We start from the raw sequence: 13,366 nt of genomic DNA on the forward strand, positions 1-13,366 counted from the left end.
ATCCAAAAACTCTGCAAACATTTAGAGTAGCCAACATATGCGAAAAAAGAATGGACATTTGGTCTAATATCTGGGGGGGGGGGGGGGGGGGGAGGGGGGGGAAGTAATGCAGGCTTGTGCCCAAATATCAAAACAAACATTCTAATAGCCATCACGACTTGCCTCTGGGAACTATCGACTTTAACAATGGGTTTTTGCGTTTCTGGAGAGCATCAGGTGTAGGAGAAAGATTGCAAAATGCCTTTTCCTGATGCTATGCAACATTTGTAAAAATAGTAATCAAAACAACCTGAAAAAGGGGGGCAATGATGCAGCTGGATTTTAACAATGAAGTGCAGGGACAGGGGAGAAGAGCAAGGAGCGCAGGGCAGAAGCACTTGAGAACAAGGTGCATGCAAAGGTGACAGCAACATGGGGAGCACATGAGGGAGGGATAACATGAAGCACGGAGAAGGGGGGAGAAGTACACAAGAGAAACTGAACGCTGTGGCAGGGTAGAAAATGAGGAAGAGCTGGAACACACATGGGTGCTCATTAAAAAAGAAAAAAGTAGTTCCCTAAAAGTTAGCAGTGGAAGGAGACACAGCAGCCAAATAAAGAGGATGGTAAAGAGTAAAGTGCATACTCTAGGCCAGGCACAAACAAGTGGACAAGGAAAGTCAACCAACAGTAAGCACTTTGCAGGCTTTGGTGTCAGGTCGAGAGGTAGCTAGAGAACCAGTGGAGGATGTCAACAGTAAATGCGATTCAAGATTTCAGGGTGGAGAATAACAATAGAATTGTGGACTGTGTCGAAAGAGGTAGACAGGTACAGCAGCATTAGGAGGAACGGGTCATCTTTATCTGTGGTCAAGAGGGCATGAACCCAGTTTGGAGCATGGTTATATAAACACAACAGGTAATGGCACCATTATATTAGGGAAGAGTGCCGGGTTGGGGGGGTGGGGGGCTGGGGGAAGGTGGAGTGAAAAAAAACAATTGCATAATCATTTGAAGAAAAAAAGGATAAACGCTTGAAAGCAACTGGTCATGCTTAGATTTAATGAGGCCTCTTATTATTATTAACTTTTCTCTGTTATACTGCTAGCTGATAACGTTTTTGATGGCCTTAGAACAACGCTTGAAAGCAATTGGTCATCTTCATATTCAATAAGACCATAATTTTATCTCAAACTTTTCCGTTTTAAACTGTTTTTTGATGAATTTTACTTTCTCTTTTAATATTGGATACTTACTGTAAAGGATATTTGTTATGGTTTTAATTAACTAAACAATAAAGTTTACTTACTTACTTAGATATCAAGTAAAAGGCAATCCTTGAGGCAAAGAAAAAATAATTCCTTAGGATGAAAGGTTGTGGAGGACTTATTGTCCAGGCTTCACCTAAAGCTTTGCTGAGAGGTTTAATAACAGTCGGTTGATTAAATACAACTTGCAAGATCAGGGGCACTAGCAAAAAAGTAGTTTTTTTCTTCCTTTATTATTATTGCCCATTAAGTAGTTCTCTGAAAATTGAACATCCTTAAAAATGGTATGCTACAAGCTCCAATTGCTCTACACCTACTTGAAGGGCTTCTAAGGCAGAAGCACTCCTCAATGGTCACACAATGACTATCAGGCTTGAACAGGTAGCCCAGTGAAGTTAGTACCTAAGTATTGTAACTGTGGTCTTTCCCATTAAAAGATGCATCCAAGTGCATGCACTAGAGGATTCACCAGGTTGACACGGGCAGAGGTGGAAACTGTACTAATGGCACAGATAGACAATACCGAAATGAGTATGCGCCTGGTCACAGTGCCCACTGACTAAGCACATTGGGAGAGATCCTGGAAAAAAGTTGCTTATATTCTGCCATACCAAGCTAACCGTGGACATAGATAGGAGTCTCATTCTTAGAGACCTAGGCTGGATTCCTGCACAAAAAAAGAGCAAATTGGCCAAATGGCTATTCCTCATTCAAGACACACAGAACTTGTGTGGACCAACTATATTGATGCAATGTTTGAAACCAGTCTTCAGCAGAAGAGGCAGTAAAGGGTAGCAATACTAACGGCCGGATTTAGATCCTGGCGGACAGGTGCTCCGTCACACTGGTGACGGCTATCCCAGCTGCCGAAATCTAAATCCCGTTATTTCTCATCAGATTTATATTTCGCCAGATAGGACATCAGTCACCATTGTGATGGAGTAACCCATCCGCCAATATCTAAATCAGGCCCTAAATTATTTTTGGGGAAATGACAAAGAAAATGAAAGAATTTAAAGAAAAATACTTTTTCGAGGGATGGAAACCCACAAAGTGGAGCTCTGCTCAAAAAAATGTAGAGCACCAGAAGAAGCCCTATCCTGTGTATGGCCAACAGATGGAAACACCGAAACAGTTTGGGTAGCTCAAGGGCAGCACATTTAAGGACTAAACAAGGACATAGCTCAAAGGGCTTAAAGGGATGGCATGCTATTTTTTATAAGCTATTATGGGTCCCTCTGGTGCTACACAGTTCACAACCATTCAAGAAGATAGAAGAGCTAGAATGGAAAAGATAGCCACAAGAAAAATAACAGTTGGCTATAATATCTGTCATTTAAATTCAAGAATAATTTTATTGAAGATCAACTGAATCATAGAAATTGATCAGTTCCCTGTCTATGGCCACATAAATGTGTCTAATGCAACCCCTTTACGCTTCAACAGAAGCAAATTAACTACAAAAATACATCTTAAACCTCAGGTTACACAAGTTTACATATTCACTGAAAGGATATACAACATAGATCTTGGATTTACAATTACACCAATAAAGCAAATTGCTTAGAAAAATTGCAGAAACACCTGCATTTAAAAGTGAACATTTCTGAAATGTCATGTATACTTTTCATAGGTTTGGCAGATGACAGCTGATCAAATAATAATGATGACCAGAATATTCATGGCCATATGAGCACGGCTTGGCTTTCAACAGGAAATACTTTGGAAAGTTTATAAGCCTGCAACTGTTCTTATCCATTTGCCCTTGATCCATTTTTAGCCTTGATTCATTGACGTGTTCATAAGACCAGCCATAGGCATTGCAAGCTTCCAGATGTCTCCTTATCCACTACTCCGTTAAACAAGACAACTCAACAAAAAAAGATACATCAGAGGGATATGGAGAGAATGCACATCAATTCAGGTACAAACTCACACGATTTTCCATCCTACTCTAAACTGTGAAGCCACTCACTGAAGTTTGGTGAAGGGAAAATTTAGTAAACCGTGTGTTGGACCAGAAACTATGATAAACTGAACTCATGTGCTTCATGAACACCGAAGAAGGGGGCAATCTTGAGAACAACCTCCGCGGACAGGGGATCTGGACTCCGTGATCAATGCAAGGCCAAGTAGGAGTTGTAGAAGATATACTGACCTAAATGTATAGAGAGCTGCATTATCAAGGGATGCTGTTCATGATCAATTCTAAAGACCATAGCATCATCTGACTCTTTATGGTGAAGTGGATGGAAAGGTCTAGTGGCTAATTATAAAGACCAATTACTGGGACAAACGAACTGACCTGGTATGGATTAAGGTCAGTGATTGGAAAGAAAGGAATCGAGCATTGGGGACACCTCTTAATAGTGTGGCAATACACATACCTGGAAGGGCCTGGGACAATGGCAATACATGGCAAAAAACCCAAATGTTAACCAAATGTCTCATCCACCCATAATAGGATACAAATACTTCTCTTTCCAGTGCTATCTTTGCTCCCATTTTCCACAAATGTTTTCTAACAATATCCACACTTTTGAACTCCATTTCTCCACAGAAAGACCATAGGTTTCAAACTTTGAAGTGTTGCTCAAATAGCCAAAAGAGGGAAGCAGCAATTAATCCTCCATCCTGTTGTCCATCTCTAGGCAAGTAGTACTAGCAAGAATTTCAATTTTCAACTTCCTCCTCCTCTTCCTCGTGCTGCTCTTCCTCCTCCATCCTTTCTTCTTCCTCTTCCTCCCGGCTCTTGTCTTGTTCTTCAGACTCAGGCTTCTTTTCTTTGTCTTTCCGCTTCTGATCAATGGCATCTTTTTTCCCTTTCTGCCCTCGCCTGTATACTGAAACACAAACAGAAAAGAGAAGAAAACATCATGAAGAGTACAAGACTAGCAGGTCTTATTTAAATATACCTGGACATGCAAATATTTTTAAAATAGGATTTTCTAATGAAAATAATTTCTGAATTATTACATTTTGGTCTACTGATTATTCTACATGGATTTTGTGACAATTTATACATCGGTGTATGTACAAATATTCTAGTAAGTTGTGCCTGGTTATTGTGTCTTGAATGACCAATCTGGTAACGATAAGGATCAACAGCACACACAGTTTAAATATATTGGAGGCCAGAGCACATGAACGGTCCCACTCACAACTGCTCAGCCATCTTTAATTTTACATCACTTACTTCATCCATCCTAATAATACAATGTACTCAGTGCACTGGAGCTTTCACTGCTAGTCCGTGGTACGCTTTCATGATTCTTGGGATGTCCTTGCGAAAGGCACTGGAAACTTGGAATGCCAAGGTAATCTACATTATTATTTCATTTATTTTCTGCTTCCAGGCATAAATCCCAGGATAATATCTCAAAGCCACAAATCAAGATGCAAAGCCACCAGAGAAGCGGATGATTCCAAGTCCGAAGAGTTGGTGTAATCAGGTCAGGGGTACTCAAACTTCTTTTGCAAACAGCTCAGAAGTTAGCCACAGAACCCCACTGCATGCCTGAGAAGATGCATCACCTTTTGGCTTGCTACTTTGAGAGGTTCATAATGCTAACGGTATAGGTTGGTGTGAAAGTTTGGGTTTCTCAAGAAAGTTTGAAAGATGACTACACTTCACAAGGTGATTTGGAAGAACAATGGTTCAGGGTAGGCCTTAAGAGGTCCTTAGCGAGGAGTAGAACAAAGAGCGAATACTTAATAAGTCGCTGGGGAGCAGAGGTAGTAGGTATTGGTAGGAGTTTTTTATTTTACTCTCTTTTCTTAAGGGTATACATAAATAATTATACTGTATTGCAGGTGCTCAAGTGAATAGTAAGGTGCAGGACGTGACATAAGTGATCAAAGTGAACGAACTAACAACAATTCCTTGGGTGGGTCGACGGCGTTTCGATCTATATTAATCTAGATCATCGTCGACCCACCCAAGGAATTTCACCCGTTCTATTTGTATATAATTGTTGTGTTTTTATCCTTGTTGTTGTTGTGTGATAGTTTGTTCACTTTGATCACTTATGTCACGTCCTGCACCTTACTATTCACTTGAGCACCTGCAATACAGTATAATTATTTATGTATACCCTTAAGAAAAGAGAGTAAAATAAAAAACTCCTACCAATACCTACTACCTCTGCTCCCCAGCGACTTATTAAGTATTCGCTCTTTGTTCTACTCCTCGCTAAGGACCTCTTAAGGCCTACCCTGAACCATTGTTCTTCCAAATCATCTCGTTACCCCAGGTTCTACTGTATGGGGTTCCCTTGTTTTTAACAAACATACACTTCACAAGGGTGCCACCTTTCCAGATGTAGTTAATAACTTGAAAAGAAGAACTCAAACTATTTGTAAACAAGAGGACACCACACCATTGCTTAAGAGACGTGCAGAGCAAGATGATCTCAACATTTTGGGAACTGCTCAGTGGTACCACTAGGACTTTGAATTGTACAGATGAATCTGTTATGCCGTTACAGAAACTTACAAAGAATGAAGAACTATTTTCATGATATGAAAAGCTCTGTTGCGGTTTCGTATAGATTTGTTTAAACATTTTTACTTGCATTGGGAATCTTACTGGGAAGGGTGTCAAAGAGTTATAGGTGGTTAAGTTCTAAAGTGATGCAAGGCAGGTGATAAGTTCACTAGGAAATAGAGTGCATGATCAGCAAGGTCTTAGTTAAAGGAAACCCCGCATTTGCAAGCCGAAAAGAATTTATGGTCACAGTACAACTAGCACGTATTCTGTTCTTTCAGTATATTGAAAACATGATTGATTAGGAGCAGCATGTAGTTTTTTTTCCCTCAAAAACCTTTATTGAGAAAGATCAAGGCAGACAGTACAGCTTGCAAGAGCACAGTGCAATACACAAAATAAAAAGCAGAACATGCGCTCCATGATACATTGGTGTCAATTGTCAACAAAGTGTATAAACATGAAAAGAATATCACAGCTCCAACACAACAAGAACCCTCCCACTGGGAAAAACACAGATCAAGCGTTATTGGCTATAAAAGGGCCAGAGAGAAGGGGGCGGAGGCGCCCACTACAGGGGGGGTGATGCAGTCACAGGCCAACACTGCTGGTACGTGAGGCTGCTGAGGCTTCGTGTGTAACCCGTTATTGTAATAACTTTTAAAAGCACTATTTTATTTTATGTTGGAGTGAGCGCTTTTCAGCGCTTTGCTTTACTTTGCACTGTGTGGATTTTAAAAACGCATTCGCATCTCTTCTGAACGCCGCTCTGGCGCAACGTTTGTCATTTGATCGCCGCTTCTGGCGCAACGTGTGTAATTGATTGCCACCTCCTTACCTTCGCTCCTGGCACCGATCCACCACGGCTTGTGCCGTTTGCAGCGGCGGTGGCCACACGAGCGCACTCTAACTTCCGCCCTTCATCCTCACTTCCGCCCTGCTCCCCAATTGGCAGGTTAGCGGTGTAGTGGTTGGAATAGAAGGCACTATTTAAATCCTGCATTGATGTTGGCTCGGAGCTAACTGCTGGTACGTGAGGCTGCTGAGGCTTCGTGTGTAACCCGTTATTGTAATAACTTTTAAAAGCACTATTTTATTTTATGTTGGAGTGAGCGCTTTTCAGCGCTTTGCTTTACTTTGCACTGTGTGGATTTTAAAAACGCATTCGCATCTCTTCTGAACGCCGCTCTGGCGCAACGTTTGTCATTTGATCGCCGCTTCTGGCGCAACGTGTGTAATTGATTGCCACCTCCTTACCTTCGCTCCTGGCACCGATCCGCCACGGCTTGTGCCGTTTGCAGCGGCGGTGGCCACACGAGCGCACTCTAACTTCCGCCCTTCATCCTCACTTCCACCCTGCTCCCCAATTGGCAGGTTAGCGGTGTAGTGGTTATCTCTTCTGGCGTATATAATGCCACTATGGCGGAAGCGCAGAGGACGAGCGCAGCGGGAGCGCCGACTTCGCGCCAAAGTCGTGCCAAAGTCCTGCCCGTCTGCGCCCGTCCGCGCCAGCACGGGCCCAGGGCCATTCCCCTCTACCCATACTTACATGTCCTACTCACGATCTGACCTATTGCGGCTGCGGGGGTCACCTTGCCCCTCGCTCTCTGTCTTGAACTGCCAAAATGCGCCTATATCCTGTTCTCACTGTTCCCTTGCTTTGAATTCCCATAATTCATGTACAGACAGCTTGTCATCCACGTTTTGGGATTTCCCCCCCCCCCCTAAGCGCACTCCTCCTCCCACTTTGCACAACTCCTCCCCTGTTCTGAGCTTCATCAGCATTAACTGTCGATCTCTCGCAAAACACAAGAGAGATATTTTCGACCTTTTGGAGACAGCTTGTCCTGCTGCCATGTTCGTCACCGAAACTTGGCTAAATGATAGCTCTGGCCCCGACATCGCCATGGCTCTCCCCAATGATTACACCTATGTGGGGCGTAATCGAGTACTTAAAGACGGCGGGGGAATTGCCATCATCTTTAAGAGAGTATTCTCGTGCAAATGGGAAGATCTGGACTTTCCTAACTGTGAAGCTGGTTTGTTTAAACTAACTCTCTCCCCCCAGTTTACCTTAACTGGCACCCTAATTTACCGCCCGCCAGGCTCTGCTAGCAGCTGGGCTGCTTCATTTCCTGAACTTATTGCCCCTCTCTTAGTACAATCAACCAACTTCACTATTGTTGGTGACTTAAATATTCATTTCAACTCTGCCTCTTGTGCCACTGCTAAACGCTTCATACAGGATCTTGAAGCACTAGACTTACATCTTCTCAATTCCGACCCTACTCATAGGGCCGGTAATCTCTTAGATCCCATCATTTCCAACCTGACTGACATCTCCTACCTTTCCTCCGTTCCGGTCCTCTGGTCAGACCATTTTATTGTGAATTTTTCAATCAAACTGATCATGGCTGATTCATCTAAGCCAGACCTACCTCATGAAGCCAGTAGGAACTGGAATCGTCTAGATCTAAACAAATTAAATGCTCTTCTCGCCAATTCTAAACCTACGGTTGCCAACATGACTATTAAAGAGCTACCTGCTGTTAAATCATGGTTAACTACCGCTTTGGACTCCTGTCTCCCTACCCAAAAAAATAAATCCCAAATTCATCATCCCCCGGCACCCTGGTTCAACGATTCCCTTCGCATAGAAAAATCCAACTGCAAAAAATTGGAACGGATTTGGCGTTCCAATTATAACCCTGATCACAAAGCAAAATACAAGTCCGCACTGAAAACATACCATGCGGCTTGTGATACCGCTAGAGCTAATTTTGCTAACAGCACCATACTTACAGCGCAAAACAGACCCAAGGCCCTGTTTAAAATAGTCAAGGAGCTCTCAGGAGCCTCATCGGGACCTAGGGATCCTGGTCTAGACACTGCTCAGTGTAACGTTCTAGCCAATTTTTTCCTAGAAAAAATTGACAAGATTTATGCCACCTTTAACTCCACTCCTGCTGCTTCCACTCACTCTGCTCAAGTTCTACGCAATTCTTCCCATGTTACTACTCCCTGTTACTACTCCCCTGTTACTACTCCACTTCATGCTTGGGATCCTATTTCCCCCGCACTTCTAAAAAAGTATCTTCAGGACATCAAATCTGGTTCCCCCTTTGACCCTATGCCCCCCCAAGTTCTGAGCTCTCTGGACCCAGCCCTACTTCACATTATCTTGGATGTTCTAAACGCTTCGCTAACAGAAGCGATTGTCCCACATGAATGGAAGCACGCAATGGTGGTCCCATTACTAAAAAAGGCCAACGCAGACCCCAATAATCCTTCCAATTTTCGCCCCATTTCTTTGCTTTCATGTTTTGCCAAGATTCTGGAGAAACACGTTAATTCTTTGCTTAATTCCTTTGTTGAATCCTCCAATTTTCTCCATGGTTCTCAATCCGGGTTCAGGGCTGGCTTCTCCACGGAGACCACTCTCCTTGGTGTGTCAGAAACCATCAGACGCCAGGTGGATAATGGTGAGACGGTGGCACTCATCTTACTTGACTTGAGTGCCGCTTTTGACACCGTCTCCCATTCCATCTTGGTGTCCACCTTGGAGGCTGTTGGTGTCGGTGGTCCCGCCCTGGCCTGGATTTCCAATTTCCTTTCTGATCGCACGTTCCAAGTTTTCTCTTCTACATCTGTTTCATCTATTCTTCCCTCCACTCATGGTGTCCCCCAAGGATCTATCCTCAGCCCCCTTTTCTTTAACCTGTATGTGAGGCCTCTTGCTTTTCTGGCGGAACAGGCCGGCCTCACAATTTATTCCTACGCTGATGACACTCAAGTCATCTACTCACTTTCCACCAATAAAAACCTCCCATCCTCCTCTCTTCAATCCGGCTTGAAACATATATCGGATTGGATGCTAAAGCACAAATTAAAATTAAACGGGGACAAAACAGAACTGCTCCTGTTTGGCTCAGACACCTCTCTCTGGGGCCCACACCATTGGCCACCAGAGATGGGTCCTCTACTCACTCCATCAGTGTCTGCTCGCAATCTGGGGGTTCTCTTCGATAATCAACTTACTTTCAAACAACACGCTGTGAAAGTCTCCGCCACCTGTACTACCATCATCAGGTGGCTGAGAAAAATCACCTGGATACTTCCTGAGGACACCCTAAGGACCGTAGTCCAGGCTCTTGTCATCTCACGCCTGGACTATGGGAACATCCTTCTCTTAGGCGCCGCCAAAGAGGTTACCAGGAAGTACCAGGTGGTACAGAACATGGCAGTTCGCCTCATCTGTCACCTCCCTGCGAGATCCTCGGTCACTCATCATATGCGGAATCTGCACTGGTTACGAGTCGAGAACAGAGTTAACTTTAAAGCCCTTTGCTACATGCACAAGATCATGACTGGTAGAGCCCCTCATTATCTCTCTGCTCTGGTACAGAAATATATTCCCCCCCGTACACTCAGGTCCTCCACGCAGAATAAGTTTAAGATTCCACGCATCAACAGAGCCAAAATGGGAGGACGTTCGTTTTCCCTGCTTGCCCCCTCCTTGTGGAACTCTCTCCCCCAATCTCTGCGCTCTGAAGTGTGCTTTTTGAAATTCCGTAAGGGAATAAAAACTTGGCTTTTCAATATCTAATGCTATGGTTTGACGTTCCTCTCTCCCTTTATACCTTTCAGTTTGCCTTAGCGCCGGGAAACCTCCGGGTAGCTGCGCGCTCAACAAATGTAATTATAAATAAATAAATAAACACCGGCGGCCGCCGCGGACTCAGGGCCAGCGGGGAGCGCGGGAGAGGCAGCAACACTAGAATGAGAGTGGGAAAGGAGGTAGGTAATCAGAGGGCCCCAAATATCAACAGGAGGGGACCTAGCAGGCATTAAATCCCAGAACTCCGACAGGAGAGTCTGGCACCGGGAGGCATCTTCGAGCCAACTGTCAACCTTGGGAGCCGGCTTGCGACCCCAGCACATGGCCACCCTACGCCTAGCAAGGACCAGGCATCAGGCCAGAACTTAAAAAACCCTAGGAGGTACAGAGGTGGATTGGGCTGCACCGTCGCGCCAGTGATGTCAGAAATAGCAGAACAAACTGCCCTCCAGAACTCAGAGACCTTCGGGCCAAGCCAGATGTGCAAAGTCCACAGCAGGAGCGGCACAGCGCATGCAGTTGTCTCCGGGAATGAGCCTGAGTTTATGATGTTGCAAAGGGGTACGGTAGAACTTATGCAGGTACTTACAATTGATCAAGCGAAGCCGGTAATTCAGTGACAGTTTCCTCGTTTGATTACAATAAAGCCAGTCAGCTGGCGAGATCTCGGCTCCAAGATCAGTTCCCCATGCCTACCAAGCACGATCAGAGGTGATGGGAATGGACACCAGAGTAAGAGCATAAAGTTTAGTAACTAATTTGTGTGGGGACGAGGAGGTATAAATGTGATCCAGAGCGGGCATATTGGCTGCGGGTTGAGGGAAGGTGGAGTGTAACTTCCGACACATGGCACGAAGCTGGTAGAACAGGAGTGTGTCCTGTGGCCCGGATGCCAGGAAGCATAAAAAATGTGTTCTCCGGATAGAGGTCCGCCACCGTCGCAAGATCCAAGCGCGCCGCACTCCTGGACACACTGGAGGCCTGGAGGGAGGGAAAATCTGGGTGGTTTGTAATAGGCACGGATTTAGCAGAGAACAAGGGGACGTCAGACAGCCGTCGCAGGCCAGACCAGGCCCATCAGAGCGGTGCGACCGTGTCGACCTTAGCTCGAGGGCGCACTGCGGTTGCAAACCAAGCCGTGGACAGAGGCCAGGGAGAAACCAAATCCCTCTTAACGGCACTGTGAGGCTGATAGGGAGAAGGGTGGATCCAGAAATGCAGGAAACTAGCCTGAGCGCATAGTGCATACAGCTAAAGTCAGGCGCGCCCATTCCGCCAGCAGACATGGGGAGAGTAAGAATATCGTAAGCTACTCTCGATTGTTTACCTGCCCAGACCAATGAAATAATTAGAGAGCATAATTTGCGGAAAAAGTGCGTAGCAAGGGGGATGGGAATGTTTAAAAACAAGTAGAGGAATTTTGGGAGAACCACCATTTTGGAGATGGCGAAGCGACCCGCCAAAGACAGCGGGAGCCTATTCCATGATGACATCTTGGATTCCAGCCAGTCCACCGCGCATCCAAAGTTCGATCTCCACAATTCGTCCAGATCTCTGCTGAGCCAAATGCCCAAATAGCACGTTGGGCCGAAGGCCCATACAAATGGAAAGTCAAGGGGGAAAGGCACCGTCGCGTCAGTTAGGGGCAAAAGGACAGACTTGCTCCAGTTTACCTGGATGCCCGACAGCCCACCAAACTTAATGATTTCACGGACAAGGGGGCTAAAGTTCTCTTGGGGGTGACGGACATAGAGCATAATGTCGTCCGCATACATTGAGACAAGTAAGGCACGAGACGAAAAACCAAGGCCCATGTGAGTATGGTGCTGCCGCAGCCTAGCAGCCAGGAGCTCCATCGCTATAGCAAAAAGCATGGGCGATAGTGGGCACCCCTGAGGCGTGCTACGAGCGATGGCAATAGGGTCCGAAACTTGGCCATTAATGCGGATATGCGCTGTGGGGTTGGTATACAGGAGTCTGACGTTGCGCAGGAAGTGGTCGTTAACCCCCATGCGTGGCAAGATGTAGAACAAGCATTGGAAATGCAATAGGTCTCGCACCATTAGAGTTAGTGCTTTTAGAATTGTTTATGGGTTTTTTTGTAAATGTTTAGCATTTTTGTTTCCTGTAGCCAATGCTAAAGTATTACAAATAAAAAAAGCCATAAACATTTCTAAAAGCTCTAACTGAAATGGTCTGAGAACTATTGCACTGTGTGAGGGTGAGGGTGAGTGTGGGTGAGGGGTTGAGGGTGAGGGTGAGTGAGGGTGAGTGAGGGTGAGTGAGGGTGAGTGAGGGTGAGTGAGTGAGGGTGAGTGAGGGTGAGTGAGGGTGAGTGAGGGTGAGTGAGGGTGAGTGAGGGTGAGTGAGGGTGAGGGGTTGAGGGTGAGGTGTTGAGGGTGAGGTGTTGAGGGTGAGTGAGGGTGAGGGTGAGTGAGGGTGAGGGTGAGTGAGGTGTTGAGGGTGGGTGAGGGTGAGTGAGGGGTTTTGGGTGAGTGAGGGTGAGGGGGAGTAGTTGAGGCTGAGTGAGGGTGAGTGAGAGTGAGGGTGAGTGAGGGGTTGAGGGTGAGGGGTTGAGGGTGAGGGGTTGAGGGTGAGGGGTTGAGGGTGAGTGAGTGAGGGTGAGGGTGAGGGTGAGTGAGGGGTTGAGGGTGAGGGGTTGAGGGTGAGTGAGTGAGGGTGAGGGGTTGAGGGTGAGTGAGGGTGAGGGGTTGAGGGTGAGTGAGGATGAGTGAGAGTGAGGGTGAGTGAGGGGTTGAGGGTGAGTGAGGGGTTGAGGGTGAGTGAGGGTGAGTGAGGGTGAGGGGTTGAGGGGGAGGGGTTGAGGGGGAGTGAGGGTGAGTGAGTGAGAGTGAGGGGTTGAGGGTGGGTGAGTGAGGGTGAGGGTTCGAGGGTGAGGGGTTGAGGGTGAGTGAGTGAGGGTGAGGGGTTGAGGGTGAGGGGTTGAGGGTGAGGGGTTGAGGGTGAGGGGTTGAGGGTGAGGGGTTGAGGGTGAGGGGTAGAGTGTGAGGGGTT

The 13,366-nt window shown here is 46.0% G+C and overlaps 1 protein-coding gene across 1 annotated transcript in view; it reads right to left on the reverse strand.

Annotated features, from left to right (window-relative positions):
• Nucleotides 1–2,575: 2,575 nt before the first annotated feature.
• POLE3 (DNA polymerase epsilon 3, accessory subunit) overlaps nucleotides 2,576–13,366 on the reverse strand; it is a 107,716-nt gene continuing 96,925 nt past the window's right edge. The window contains exon 5 of the mRNA XM_086921275.1: nucleotides 2,576–4,090. Coding sequence (XP_086777401.1) covers nucleotides 3,921–4,090 — 170 coding nt within the window. The 3' untranslated portion in view covers nucleotides 2,576–3,920. The remainder of the gene's footprint in view (nucleotides 4,091–13,366) is intronic.

Source organism: Lissotriton vulgaris, chromosome 5 (assembly GCF_964263255.1).
Source record: "Lissotriton vulgaris chromosome 5, aLisVul1.2, whole genome shotgun sequence".
Classification (NCBI taxonomy): domain Eukaryota; kingdom Metazoa; phylum Chordata; class Amphibia; order Caudata; family Salamandridae; genus Lissotriton; species Lissotriton vulgaris.